Raw genomic sequence first — 16,018 nt, 5'->3', positions numbered from 1 at the left:
AATCACCAAGATAGAAATATGTACAGGACTGGCCAGGACACTTTCCGGGCTAAGAGACCATTTTAGAAAAATCATACATTCAATCACTAATCACCCATTTTATCCATTTAAAACATTCATATCATGATATTGTAAAAATGATGTGAGCCTAATTTATTGTTTTTATTCCCTGTTACTTCATTTGTGCAAAAACTCAATTTGTTGATCCCTAATTAGTCGACCTCTAGACAAAAAGAAATAATAGATTAAAAGTTGTAGCATTCTTTCCACTTTACTGTGGAACATTTAAAACCCTCTGGAAATGCATAATGCATACAGTAAGTGTGTTTTTGTTGATCAATTAGCACTTATTTAATAAAAATATCCATTTATACCACACATTTTCCACTTCAGATTTTACGTGGAATAGCTTTGAGAAGACTTAAGAACACTTAAGAAATTAAAATTTCATCCAATCATTGTGAACCAGAATCTGTGATGTTATTAACAGGATTAAAATAAGGTTTTACTCACCATTTGCTCAACATTTCTAAAAAAATATTAATAATAGTTATTTTCATAACGTTTGGATGCCACTTTATAGGCTTGATGGTTCTGTAACTCAATAGAGAGAGCCACTTCCCACTTGGGTCACCCTTGCTAATAATTTTTAATTGGAATTTGCCTTTAAATAATACATTTATGAATAGTTGACACTTGTGGAGTTCCACTTCATGAAAAACAAAAAATAGAGAAACTTAAAATTGTTAACTATGACTTACAAGACATACAAGACAATGGTTTGTTGTCAATATTGTTAATGTTTGGGGAAGATCTGCACAATAATTTCATGTTAAATTCATTATGAAATTCCTATGAATGTGTTATCTGCGTGAATGTTAATTTTAATGTTGGATGTCCCAGACCTTCATATTTGGCAAAGCTACTGTGTCTCATTACACAACATTACAGAGTATTACAGTGCACACATTTCAATACATTAGAGTTTTATGGGTGTAAATTTGAGCCTTGCCTGATCCAAACATGAAAAATTCAAGATAGAGTCCAGGGGATCCAGCTTTTTTTGAGCACAAACTCAAGTAAATCCCCAAATTCCATATTATTTTCTTCAACAATATTTTTCAACCAAAGCCTGACCCACACTCAAGCAATTCAATGAGAAATCTAGCTTGAGCTAACCTGAGCCCAACATGTCCAGTTGGGTTGTGTTGAATTGGGCGTACACAATAAGCCAAGTTCTACATTAGGACAGTTTTAGCTGAGGATAATGCCCCTACCTACCTGAGTTGGGTGTGGTGGGAGAGCTGGCTCGGCTGTTCTGGACGGCGGCCGCTACTGCGTGGGCCGCCGTCACGGCTGTCTTGGCTGCATAAAGATTGGCCTCTTCCTGGAACTTGCCGATGTTCTTCTTATACCGGATCCTCTTGTTGCCAAACCAGTTGGAAACCTGGTGTTCAGGGGTAGGAGGAGGGAACAGAGAGAAAAAAGAAAAAGACAGAGAACTTGCCTCAGATATGATCCATCCCAGTGTTTTCATCCCAGCATTTTGCCACAGCAGATCCAACTGTGTGTTTTGTCCGACCAATCAAATCATTTGTTCTTATTTCAATCATACTTCTTAGCCCCCTTTATTACTTTTCTACATTCCAAGTCTCATGAAACCATATAGAAAAACACTTTAGATTAGGGAGCACATATGAACTATTATAAGTTGCTTATTAACGCGCATATTAATAGTGTATTTGTACATTATTAGTCAGTACAAACCACTTATTAACACCTCATAACACATCATATTTTACAAGTATACTCCATTCCTTCAACAGCCTTTTGGGCTCTTTGTTCACTATGGGGCTTATAAGGTGCTAGTATCACAAGAATACGTATTCTCCCTTAATTAGGCTTTCTGAATAACTTAAATTCATATGAAACATTTCTAATGGTTTACAATACATTAAAAAAAGGTATCGGTTTCCTTCCCAAAATTGCACAGGAAATGTTTTTATCCATTTAACAAACATGAGAAACCAGCAAAACGTCATTACTGACTGCTATAAGCACTAATTAGGAGGCTATTGAGGGAAAACCCATAGTTAATATATTATGCTATGCTTGTAGAATACAATGTGTGCAGAATAAGGTGCTATTAAGTGGTTTGTAATGACTAATAATGAACCAATACACTACTAATATGTATGTTAATAAGCAACTTATTAATAGTTAATATGTGCTCCCAGAAAATCTTTCCAGTGACATGGCTGAAAATTGAAAAGTAAAGTATAAGTACTGTTGTGTGCCATGTGAGTACGTATGCAAATGTACAAGCATGCATGTTCACATCAGCCGCTGCCTCCAAAAGGCCTTTTCTTCGTAAGGTCACATGAGATACTAAAAGTTGCTGACTGCTGCCAGGAAATGTGACTCAACCAAAGTAGGCATGTTAACAAGGCCGTATGGAGAAATTGCTGGTTGGTGTTTCACAGCCATGCTGTTAATGGAAACTACACATAGGGCACAAATTGATAATACATACATATCCTCCGTAGAGTATGTTTATAGAAATCACTTTATTTTTAAAGTGGTATGACCACTAAGGTTCCGAACTATACATTTCAGCAGGTCATCATTTCATCCGTTTACTGGTATTGTAAATGTATTGTGCTGTTATTGCAAATGTAACAAGACAGAGTTACCTATGGTCAGCAAATCATAGCATTTTTAACAGAGCATTCCTTTATACATCTGTGATGCTTAGAGTTGGGTTAATAATGAGTAAGATACAACATATCCAACAGCACCTAAAAGATACAACCAAATCAGTAACGCTTTATTTTCCGGGTCCACAATTTCCTAATAATTTCCTAGAAAGGAACTGTTAATTTCTTAGGAAGTTTCCTGGAAAGAAGCATAAAATGATGTACTAATTATAGGGAAAATAGAGAAAAAGTTCAATGGTAGCTGGTAGTTGGTAAGTTCCTCCAATTTCTTCTGTTGTTTACAAGACAGAACCATGAAATTATGTAGCAGTTATATAGAAAAATTTGTAATTAAAAAGTAACTGAACATCAAACCAAAATCTGTAAAGCCTGACATCTACTGGTGATGTGTGAGGGTACTGCACTGGCAATCTGCTATTGGCTGGTCTTTGGTGCCTGGTGATGTCACCTACTATAGAGTACAGGCGGTGACATCACCTGGCACCAAAGATCATCCAATAGCAGATGGCCAGTTCAGTACCCTACTTTAGATGTCAGGCTTCACCGAAGATTTGGGTTTGGGGTTTAGTTACTCTTTAACTAAAATGAATTAAGAATACAACAAATAACTATATTATATAACTATATGAATAATGACGTCTGATAATTGACCTCTGCCTATTATTTTTCCAATAAATAGTTTATTGTTTTGCAGTTCTTTCCAGGAAACTCTTTTAGAAATGTACAGTATCTTATCGACTCCACCAGACTGCTGACATTTTCTATATAGCTACTACATCATTTCATGGTTCTTTCCAGGAAACTTCCAGATAAATGAACAGTTCCTTTCTAGGAAATTATTAGGAAATTGTGGACCCGGAAAATAAAGCGTTACCAACCAAATCAACATTATACTGGAGCTGTTTGTGTGTGAAAGGGGAGTGCTATGGTTAAAGGTAGGGTGGTGTTTATGACTAGGAGTGATCCAGGTCATCCGCACGGGGCTTGTAAAGAGCAACCAAGGATGGACAATAACGGAATACGACAGCTTAAAGGTCATTGGTCACTATGCATGTGTGTGTGTGTGTGTGTGTGTGTGTGTGTGTGTGTAGGGGCGGTGGTCTTTGTGTGTGTGCAGTGACATTTACCCAACAACTCTCTCTTGAATTAAATTGCCTCGACTGTCTTTTCCAAAATGTCTCTTTTTCTCTTCACTAAATCAAGGGTCAACAGCTCATTAACAAAGAAAACGTGACAACATGGGGAAATCCTATATAATACTGGATTATTATGGCAATTTTGGTCGGTTTTATTTGCTGTTACGGAACGCAATATTTACGAGTTTAAACATTTCGTATTTACATTTTCTTAAAGGTCCCATATTTTACACTTTCCAGTGTTTTATTTTCTGTCTTGAGGTCCATTCAAAGCTGTGTGTGTGGTGTCATGCACCAAAAACACTCTCAATCCATTTCTACACATTCATTTTCCAGCATCTCTCTGAGCCTTACCAAGAACAGGCTGTTTCTGTCGCTGTGTCTTTAAGGCTCATTAATATTAACGACCCTCTGTTCTGATTGGCTAACCGTTTCAAGAGTGAAACGTGAGACACCGCAACCCGGCAGCTACAGGTAGGGAAAACTCTCCGGTAATAAACAATGACAACCACTCAACTGTTTGAAAAAAACACTTTGTTAGTCTATTATTTCTTACAAAAATGATAATGAGCGAACCTTTGTGACGCCACAAAGTTACAGAAGTCCAAACGGCTCGTTTAGAGACTCGCTTTTCTAATATGGATTGAGTGGATTTAGTTGACGACCGTGTGTTTTGATACTTTCACCATGTTTAGATAGACCATCCAACTGCTTTATAATCAAAGAGGCAAGGGGAATCCTGTTTTACATGATATGGGACCTTTAAATATCCCATTATATTTAAGTTGTATTTAAATATAATGGGATATAATTTAATTGTTTCATGATAGATGTTACTCAAAATAAGTTTTTTTTTTGACAACCTCACAAAAGTCTCACTATTCAGTGATGCTCCATGTTTATCTGTCAGCTGTACTTTTAAATAGAAGAAAACATTGAGCTGTTAAACTGTACATATCCAAGGCCAATGTGACAGAGAAAGGGAGGAGAAAGAGAGATAGAGAATTAGAGAGATATGAGGTTTGGCGATGGAAGACAGGATGTTAGGACCTGACAACTAGGCTATAGCCTCTCTCACCAACTCACTGAGAGAAACCACATAACTGCACTAAATAATTTACAAGTGCATACTCTCTTCCTCAATTCCATTCTGCCGTGTAAATTCTGATGGTTGTGTCTTGAGATTTTAGATACTGTCTAACTGGGGAATTTGAGAATTTGAGGGAATTTGAGAAATGTCCAAGGATTAGATGACTCTTCTTCTATGTTTCTATAACTGTATCAGAAAGTTTAGAAACAAATCTGTCCCATCACTTTCAGGTAGTTAAAGAACTTGAAAGTTTCAATTGTGGAATCACATGAAATCATGAATCATGAGTCATGAAATGAGCACAATGAGTCTTAAAATACAAATACATGCACTGAGAAATATGTAAGGGTGTTGTGGTCAGGGAGATGGATGGGTGGATACATTTACCTTCAATTCTGACGACCCGGGTTGAATTCCCAACACATGCCAAGATTTCTACTGCGAGTGAAATTTCCCTTTTTAACGAAAATGTTTCTTATTTGACTATGACCAAAACTTTTCTCTAACCTTAACCAAATCATTTTATTTACCTGAACCTAATCCTAACCTTAAAGGATAAGTTAATCGATTTTGACCTAAGCATAATTCGTCTCTTACACACCTGTAGTACTTGGACCCGCAGGTAATATTGGCTCCTGAGTCAGTTGTCGGTTGAAACAGAGAGCTTCATTGCCTCTTGCTGCTAACAATGAGTCCAAATGGAGTTTGTCAAAATATCTCCAAAAAAGCCATTTGTAGGCTCCACAGGGGAGTTGAGAGTAAACGTACATAAATTTAAATTAGCTTCATGACACAATTCTACCTTCCACCACACTTTCACTAATCAGGAAATCACAGAACATTTTTTCTCTGCTGCAGCACAGACTGCTGTGGGGTGAAAGTGCATTACTGGCAGCGTGATCTAGTTTTGCGGATGGTTATAGCATAAACAGTTGCACATGGAGTTGGGTAGAGACACTATCCACTGAGTGGAAATGGTGCGGTGCTGCTGCTTTCCGGGCTGTGAATATAAATACGTCAGTTGATAGCCATATCGTTTTCACAGACTGGCTTTTTTGGAGATATTTTGACAAACCCTGTTTGAGGGTAGCGGCGGAGCTCACCATTAAACCAACAGCTGACTCAGGAGCCGGTATTCTCTGAGGGTTCAAGTACTATGAGAGAGTTTATATATAGGTCCAAAATCGACAAACTTATCCTTTAACCAAAGTTGTTTTACTTTCCTAAACATAACTGTTAACTAACCTTTTGATGTGGCAAACAGGTGAAAATGGTGTGTCCAATTCATGCTATTGTTACATCATCCAATGTGTGGTGGAGGAACGCAATGTTCACATATTTTGTGTCCACAACATGTAAGCTGCCTTACAGAGTTGGTGCTCATTTGACAAACTTTTATGAGATTGTGTTGTGTTATAATACATCTGAAAGAAAATGACAATGAAAGCCATGAGCATGTATTCAATAACTATTACATCAAAAAGGGATGAACTGACTTCCCCAAAAATAATTCTGTAATTGTTATCTTTGATCAATGTCCAATAAAATTACACTGCACACACCACCTTCATGTAGGCTACTGGCAAGTTGCCAAATCTTTGCAGTCTTTGCAGCCAGCTTCAGTATAGTCTACTTTTGCTCAATTTATTTTGAGGAACAAATTTGCAACAACAGTTAGCTGGTAGTCTTAACATACTGTTAATAAGCCAACTGCAATGGAAACTATACCACCATTATCATGGCTTTTTTAAGAATGCTTTTCTCAATACAATACTGTTTTACTGCAAGTCTCTTTGAACATGGAACTATGTTTCTACATCATAGAAAATGTTTTAATTCCAGCAAATACATGGAACCACAAAAGATGCTAACTTACTTTGAGTTTCAGCACATTTATTGAGGTTGACTGCATATTTGGCCACCAACTTTGCTATGTTGATTAAACATATTATTTGCCAAAGGTTTTCCCACAAACACAATTTCTTGTCAGTTCACTTGTCAAGAATAATCAGAAAATTAAAAAAATGATTGACCATATGATCAGTTGTTATCCAGGCTTTTAAGCTGGTAACACTTAGCTAGCAAGCTAATTTGTTAAAGACTAAGCTAAGATCTTGTAAAGTAATATTTCAGCCAGCATGTTTGTAAAAACAAAATAGGCCTATTGTTTATCTGGAAAAAAACTTGCAATTAATTAGATCCAAGTGTTTGCCTTTGTATCAGTCAAACAGCAAGGCCATTTTATTGATGCAAAGCTAGTAGTAAACAACAAAACTGCAACTACTTTTTGTGTGTGTTTAAAGGCCAGAGGTCATGATTAAAATTTACATTTCAGGTCATCAAAATAATAACCATTTAAATACTAAGAAACTGCAACAATGGGAAACATACTATAAAGCAGTGGTTCTCAGTGTGGGGTCCAGGGACCACCAGGGGGTCCCCAGCAAATTGATGAATTGTTAAACTTCACCATTATTTCATTTACAATAAGAGAATCTAGAAGAATGACTGTTTTGATCATTGTTTCAATGTTATCTCTCTACCTACAATACAGATAGTCATGGGATTCTGGACAAAATCATATCTAACAGTAGGCTATACAAATATTCTCAGATTTGGGTCCGAGAGACAAAAGATTCAAATGGGGGTCTGTGGATCTAATTTGTACTAAATTAGGTTGATATGAAAAAGGTTGAGGATCACTGCTATAAAGTCATGTTTTCTGTTTCACTGCTTGCCCAGTTATTACAGTCATTAGCCTTGTTGGACCTTACACTTCCCCTGATTTGACAAACTCACGATTTTGGATGTGCTCCTGGTTTTCAGCAAACTTGGTTTCAGTAATGTGGGGTGTGGGGCTTAATAGCATGACATGTGTCAGCACTCTGCCAGTATCACAGAGAAGAGAGATGCCACAACTGTTTCCGCATATACATTTTTCACCCTTGTTTATGGTGATCCCTCTTTCACCACATGTCCTTTTTGCTTAGCCTAGCACCTAGACAACTTAAGTGCCATTATTTGACTTATGCTGCAAGAGTAGGTGCAGCAAAACTCCCATTGGATTATTACTGGATACAACAGGAGAGAGTGTGCATGTGTGTGAATATCTGTGTGTTTGTGTGTACATTCACCAGTGTGAGACTGGTCTCACACTGTCTGTGGCTATGGCTGTCCAGTCATTGCACTGAATATTAACTGACTTTGAGAAAAACACAGGTATTTCACATTAACTAGGCAGACATAATGATAGACAGCAGATGAGGAGAGAGAATTGTGACATACCTGTGACACTGTGATGCTGCTCCCCCCGCCCTGAGGGCAAAAAAGAATGGGCTTTTTTACAGTGCTGGACTGTGCAGGCCTAATACTCCACACCCCCACCCCAACATAACAGACACAACACGTCACATTCGATGCTTCATGAGTTGACAATGAGAGATATGCCACATGGACAAGCCTATGCTAATTTTAAGACATACTATGAGAGCCCCTTAAATGAACTGTACAGTGTAAACTGAGGTAATCCTCATTCAAAACCAACTTGGGAGTGGTTTAGCACACTGGAGGTACCAGGTTAAATTCAAATATCTTGTTTGAAACACAGAATAGAGAATTATAGAGCACAGAGAGGGGTAAGCAGGCATGCTCGGGGAGCAACGTAGGGTAAAAAAACAACCTTATCCTATACCCAAGTGTGTGTTGGTGGGAGCTGAGGAATGGTGGCCACCTACGCAGATGCCTATACAAATCCCCCTGGCTTTTGTCAGCGTGTTAGCACTTGCCTAGCGCAGCGGCTACGATCCAGCAACTCACGCTCCAGTTGGTGTCTCAGTGTCACAGTGTGCATGAGGCTGAGCAGGTCTGACACACTGAGAGGACACACATACATACGACAGGTGAACAGTGTGCGGGGGAGGAGGCGTGATGATGCATTCGTGATGCATTTCGCTCCCTCATGACCACAAGCTTCCACCAAAATAAATAAAAAAATGAATAACAGGCGAGTAGGCCTACTATGTACCTTTTTTGAAAGATGTTTATTCAGGCAAGCGTTGCTGAGTATGCATGTTCATTTTCAGCAAGCTTTACATTCATAAAGTTTAACACATTCACACCTAGGAGCTGCCCAGTATAACCAATCAGCTGGGGATTAAGTGTCTTGATCAGGGCCAGCTTAGTGGTAGCTGTTGAGGCAGGAGAGATCATTACTTTCCTCACAGTGGTGGGGATTTGAACCAGCACCCTTCAGGTCACCAAAACCCACTTCTCTAATTGTTGGGCTACCACCACCTTGTCTTATCTACCATTCGCTTGCTAAATTAAGTCTCTATTGTTGGTTCTCATTGTTCTGTTTCTTCCTTAAAGGCAATATATTGGTTGCAGGTATTTTTTACCCACCTGGGAAACAGTGATGCTACACTTCTTAGCGAGCTCCTCTTTGGCCTCCTCACTGGGGTAAGGGTTGCTGAGGTGTGAGTAAAAGTACTCGTTCAGGATCTCTGTGGCCTGTTTGCTGAAGTTCCGCCTTTTCCGTCTGAGAGAGGACAAAGTCAGAGATAACAAAAGGGTAATTAATATACAAAAGAAAGTGTATAAATAGGTGTCAAAGCACATTTTAGAGTAGAACACTGTCTGTGCTAGAATTCCACTGAGATGAAAAGTTGCTTTTGTGCCACCATAATAAGTGACATGCATGGATTACAGTCATAATTTGTATTGAAAACTGAAATGCTAGCTCTAAGATTGAAAACCTCCATTGAGAAAATGATTACTACTATACAGCTCAACTATTGAGCTGTATGGACAATGTCCAAAGCACCAAATCCAGACTAAAAGCTTGAAATTTAAAACACCTTTATCGTCATGGCTTAGAGCCAGTGTGTTTCAACCACAACGTCTTCAACAAGGCAAGAATAGCTCCACAATGAGCAAGTCATAATTTAAAAGTACTATAACCAATCAAAGAGTAGCAATCACTCTACACACTCTACCTGACAGTTGATGAAGGTCTGAGGACCAAAAAGTTGTAACGTTTAAATAAAAAGAATGAAAGTGGGTTGCCAAAGTGTGGGACTTCTTGTTCAGTAGCCTCTATTGAACAAACAATACATCAATCACTTGTCAACGTCAGATAATTATCAATGAAAATTCAACTCTCATGTACACAGGAAAATGTACTGTGTAGTAACTGGGTACAAACAGACCCCATAGAACCAGTTCAGCGAGCACAGTCAGCACTTAGACACAGAGACATTGTAGAGCGAGTGCAATAGGGTCGTGGAGGTCTTGATCTTGGTTCAAGCAAACCTGCACTGAACAAATCAACACAAAATAGGAAGCTGATATTGAAACAAATACATCGGCAGGAGTAAGGGGCCAGATATGCCATAGCAGTTTCTTAAGGAGCTAAGGAGGTTGAAAGAACTTTGCAATACCAGCAGGCTCAGATGTCCCTTTGTTATTGAGGTTGATGGTGAGGGTGGAAATCATTGGGTGAGACATTGTAGGCTAAGTGTAGGTGTAATTGACCTTATTCACATGGTGGCCGTTTTGAACACTTGGGTGGGAAACTCTACCTGGAGGATTTGCTTTTATATACAACTAGCATTACTTCAACACATAAGTGAGGACTTCACATAGACCATATATCAAATTAGCTAGCAGTCTCCAGAACAACAACCACGACAAATTGAGCAGGGAAATTAGTTAGCTAGCTTAGTTATTTAGCTACTAGCTAGCTACCTAGGCTAGCCTCCACCTACATTCTCAGTGTCAAACTTGCTGTGTGTAACAAGTGGGGCTCTGCTCAGTTAAACTCGGCCCAAACTTACCACAATCCTTCCACCCCTGTGGTGAATCAACCATAATGTCACAGTGTTCATAATGATCTCTTAAATTAAATGAGCTTTAATCTTGGTGGACTCACCAACAGTCTACTGGACACACAACTGCCTACAGTGAAGTGAAACTGTTATATGCATATATTGGCAAACAAGATTCCATAGCAATTCCTTTATTTACTGAAGACATCCTAAGAGCAGGGAATAGTGTTATAAAGCCTCTCTATTTTAGAATACAAACATTTAACCGCCATTTTCTTCAACGGGGTACAGTTTAAACCTACTATACTTGAAACTCATTAGAGCAGTGGCATTGCAGACAATATCACTGCAGTTGTAAACCTTTTTTTTTTTTTTTTTTTGAGATTTTGGTGTTTTTACACAGCCATTTATCTGCTGAGTAAATTGAAAAACTTATTGTGCATTTGAAAAAAACAGCCTACATTGGTAGAAATGTTTTTTTTAAATTCCGAAAAGTCTGCTTCTTTTCATTTGGCAGCAATATTCAATGCTCCACACTCACCTAGCATCCAGGAACCTGGAGCGCAGGATCATGACGGCCTCGCAGGTGCTCTGTTTGAGCTGCATCTGGATGGAGCTGAATTTGCGGTGGATGATGCCCACCATGCGTTCGATCTCTTTCGGCGAGATGGGCCGCGTGCGTGACTGCTCCCTCAACAGGTTCATTACATGGGTGGTGAACTCGTTGCATGCCTGACACGGAAAAACACAAATTATTGAAAACCAAACTTGGATCGTACATAAGCCATTGCATGCTCCATTTCACTACAAACCTGTCCTGAAATTAGAGTTAATAATAATTCGCAAATTATGTACTACTGTGGTTAACGATGAATAAATTCATGTTTTGAAATTGTGAAATGTTTTAAACTGTTTAGTTTGTAGTATATATCTCACAAAATGCATCTTGAGTGATAAATCTTAAGATTGTATTTAATGGCTCCCTAACATACAAGTCTTTCAAGCACAATACAAATATCTAAAAAAAATTCAAGTGTTACCGGCACCTAAAGAGCGAGTGCCTCACCTGTTCATATTTCTCTAGTTCTGTGTGATAGATCTGTCTGATCTGTGTCAGCTTGGCTCTATAGTCCGAGTGTTCGATGGAATTATCAGCTCCACCGCCCACTGCTGCCGCTGCAGCTGCGGCCGCTGCAGATCCACCCCCTTTCTCTGGTCCGGCAACCCCCTCTGCCAGCAGCATGTTGTCTAGTCTCATCAGTTGGGGGTCTGGAGGGTCTTCTTCCTGTGTACCACGGATACTGAGACCTGGCAAACAAACACAGGAGACAGCGGTTACGCTATGATGTTACTATATGTAACTGGATCAATAGGCATTATTTGAGTGGAGTCAAAGAGAGGCTCTTAATTAGAGCAAGTAGATAACATAACAATAGAGTATAATGAGGATAATACAACTATCTTCGTTGACAGAGCATCATTGGCACTCCATATTATTAGATTTGCAGAGTGGATATGCTCTTATACACAGATGTGCACAGACATATGTACAGGTCATATACATGAATGCAGGGCAGTTGTACAGAGAGGTCCACAGCATAGCAGCAGAGACAACAGTTCAGAGTTTATACAGTGCACAGCATCCAGGCTTTAGCACCTTCCTAGTTGGCTGTTGCAGCAGGAAGGATTTGGACAGTCAGACGGCAGACTGCCAAACGGGTGCCTGAAATGCTCCTTAGTACACTTTGGGGGGATGAGCCAGAGGCACAGCCAGAGGCGGTATTGTCCAAGATTAAGTTTAGTTTGGACCTTGTCGTCATGTCTGCCACGGCCTCCTGTCCAGGCTCAGCCCTATGACAGAACTTGCCTTTTGTACTAGTTTGCAAAGCCTGCTGGCATCCCCCACTTACATTCTGCTTCCCTTTCTTACTACTGCAAAGAGCACTGGCCATAAATGATTGGTACTGCCAAGGGCGGATATTTCATTTCACTGTTGGGGGGGACAATAAACAGAAAAATTTCTCAAGAGCAATTCCTGAAGGGGACACCAAAGGTGCCGCCAAAAGTACTGTTGTATTAAATGTATATAGAGGTCCATTATGAAACATTTCCATAAGCACTTCATTCCTTTCTTATGAAGATTTTATCAAATTGCCTTTGATATTATTGGGGTCTTTCTACTTGGCGTTTCGGTGCACTGAAAAATGATCGGATGTCTGTTTTTCTTTTCTCTGCCATTTTAACTGACTGGCTGACAAATAGGCACACACACACACACACACCCCACACACACACACAGCATGCAGGTTATTTACAGTAGTAGGTGAGATGCAACACCCATTAACTGAACTAAAGCTAATATATGCCTAATTAGATTTTGTTTTCCCGAAAAAGCAGATCTCTAATGTTTTGCTGTCAATGTGTAAAAGTCCAGAACGCTATGAAGCCTGCCAGAAACTTACTTAATATTTTAACATAATGTTTGTTGTAATTATGTCTTTTTTATTAATTAAGTCTTCATTTATTTCCAAAATTATGAACAAAATAACATAGTGGCAGCCATTTTACATGCAGTAAGAAAAAAAGAATATACTTAGAACCTAATTACGTAGGGTAAGTTAATCTTAAATATTATATTATAGAAATATTACTGTTACCATCTACAAAAGATAAAGTATTTTGGTATGAAATCCCGCATTTTCATTTAACCAACTATCCTGTATCATAAATACATGTCTGGCATTTGTAACAAACCAAACCGCTTGAAAATCGGTCGAAAATTCAGTGAGTTATGAGGATTTTAATTGTGGATAGACCTCCTGCCTCCATACACACACATGCATTAGGAGACGCGGCTGCTCCGTACCAACACGCTGACACACAAGATTCAACCGCGAGGTAACGGAACAAAATGTAGTCTGATTACAACTGTGAATGTGTTTTATTCTATTGAGTGGTAGAAGTAAAGAAAAATGTCTGACACATCCTTTGTTTTAAGTTAACCTCAGCTACTTACTGGAGGTCTGCCACCACTGACACACTTCCAGAGATCCTCCACACACACTCGTACCGAGGGCTAATGTGTGTGTGTGGGGGTTCGGGGAGGCAGGTAGGCAGTGGACCAAACCACTGTGAGGCGTATGAGGGGGGGGCAATCTTTCGAAACTTAAAAACGCATTGTTTTGCGTCTATAATTAGCACAAGTGCTTTCAATGCATATTATTATATTATTTAAAATTATATAGTTATGTTTACAATGATATATTGAGGGGGACAACTCTCCGTTAGTCCCAGGAAGGGGGACTAACGGTCCCCCCCGTGATTTCCGCCCCTGGGTACTGCAGAAGATGCAGAGGAGTCAGGCACACATATTGAACGACTTGAGCCTCCTGAAGAACAGTCTCTGCCCTCTCTTACACAGAGCCGCCATGTATCAGTCTAGTCCAGTTTGTTGTTTGGTATGCAACCCCAGGAACTCGTAAGACTTCACCATCTCTACCTTCTCACCCTGGATGGTGACAGAAGTCAGTAGGAAATCCACTACCAGCTCTTTCATTTTACTGATGTTGAGCTGCTGTCCTTGTACCACGTGATGAAGTTCTCCACTAGACTCTTATAAACTCCACCACACTGCCCTCACTGATACATCCCACAACAGAGGAGTCATCAGAGAACCTCTGGAGGTGGCATGGCCCAGAGCTGTATCCGAAGTCAGTACAGTTCCCTGGGGCCTACGCCAACCCGCCATGTTCCTCTGTAGAATGAACATTGTCCACCTGCCTCACTCTGAACTCCTCCTCAAGAAGGAGGGGCTGGATGGTGTTGAAAGTACGTTGATTGCCACCAGGGCGATTTAGATGGGAGTAATCCCTGTGGAGCAGTTATATGATGGCATTAGGCATGGGCCGGTTTCTGGTTTCAAGGTATACCGCGGTTTGAAAAAGTCATGGTTCCAAAACCACTAATATTTCCCGTCATATCGTTCCGACGGTATGAGCTGTTTCCCCCCCTCCCCAAGTTAAAATGACTATTCTCAAAGAGAGAAAGTGCAGGGAATCCCCCAGGTCGCGTGCAGACTCCAGAGGAACACGCCCCTCCCCTCGGTTGGTACCGAGCAGTCAGCGCTCAGCAGTCAGTCAGCTGTGTTTACAACCCGTGTGTAAAGTATAATGGCCGAAGGAGGTGAACCCCCCGAACTTTTCCCCCCGTCGAAAAAGACTACATCGGCTGTATGGGAATATTTCGATTATCGAAAAAACACAGACGGCCACGGCTTAGAGGAGGAAGGTCACCCAACATGCAAAACATGCTGGTGAAGAGTGGCTGCTAGAGAAGGCAATACATCCAACATGATTGCACATCTACGGGAGCACCACCCATCGCTCTTTGCCAAATTCAAGGTAACGTTGTCTTGAAATTAACTTGATGCATGCATCGGACAGAAACCATTTTCCACCGGCAGGTTCGAGGAGTCTTTCATGGTCATGGGACTAGGGAGTTACCGTGCCTAGCTAGCTAGCTGACATTAGTGAAATAAATACTCTAGGCTAGCTACCGAGGCAGATAACATGGCTAATTAGCTAGCCAACATCAGCAAACCATTGAATTTTGTCGGAATTAATTCAAAGCAAAATGCCACAGAGCCAGCAGATCGTTTAACAAAACGTATTGCGCTGAAGACATGTACATAATGACCATGAAAGACTCCTCAAACCTGCCGGTGCAAAATGAGGCACAAACTGTGGCTATGCGGAGACTGAGAGAGAGCGTGAGTGTGTGTGTGTGTTATACGGAGAGAGAGAGAGCGTGTGTGTGTGTGTGTGAGAGAGAGAGAGCGAGAGAGTGTGTGTGTTTACGTGTGTATGTGCGTGCGCATCAACATTGAAACAATCAAAGTGTATTTTTTTTCCAGAAAATAATTCAATTATTTATGTTCTATATGTTATACCATGTTAACTTATCCAAATGTTCTATATGTTATTTAAAAATAAATTACATATTGTTCAATGGCAAAAAATGTGTGATTTTTTTTTTTTACCCAGAGATTTTACAATAACACATTTTAGAGGTGCGCAATACCGCGATACCGTGAAACCGTGGTATTTTTGCCTAAGGTTATCATACCGTCAAAATCTCATACTGGCCCATGCCTAGATGGCATCATTCAAGCCTATGTGGAAATAATACACAAACTGGAGACGGTCCAGGGAGTCCAGGGAGTCCTTCACCAGGGATCTGAGGTGCTGCAGG

At 39.9% G+C, this 16,018-nt stretch overlaps 1 protein-coding gene across 1 annotated transcript in view; it reads right to left on the bottom strand.

Moving 5' to 3' along the window:
* Window positions 1-16,018, bottom strand: part of pbx3a (pre-B-cell leukemia homeobox 3a) — a 56,443-nt gene that overhangs the window by 10,425 nt on the left and 30,000 nt on the right. The window contains exons 3-7 of the mRNA XM_071917547.2: window positions 11,835-12,076; window positions 11,310-11,500; window positions 9,345-9,480; window positions 8,229-8,258; window positions 1,282-1,447 (exon numbers count right to left, since the gene is read on the bottom strand). Of these exons, the coding sequence (XP_071773648.1) occupies window positions 1,282-1,447; window positions 8,229-8,258; window positions 9,345-9,480; window positions 11,310-11,500; window positions 11,835-12,076 (765 nt within the window). The remainder of the gene's footprint in view (window positions 1-1,281; window positions 1,448-8,228; window positions 8,259-9,344; window positions 9,481-11,309; window positions 11,501-11,834; window positions 12,077-16,018) is intronic.

Source organism: Centroberyx gerrardi, chromosome 2, assembly GCF_048128805.1.
Source record: "Centroberyx gerrardi isolate f3 chromosome 2, fCenGer3.hap1.cur.20231027, whole genome shotgun sequence".
NCBI lineage: Eukaryota > Metazoa > Chordata > Actinopteri > Beryciformes > Berycidae > Centroberyx > Centroberyx gerrardi.
The sequence above is the reverse complement of the archived record's forward strand: the minus strand, read 5'-3'. Positions and strand labels throughout refer to the sequence as shown.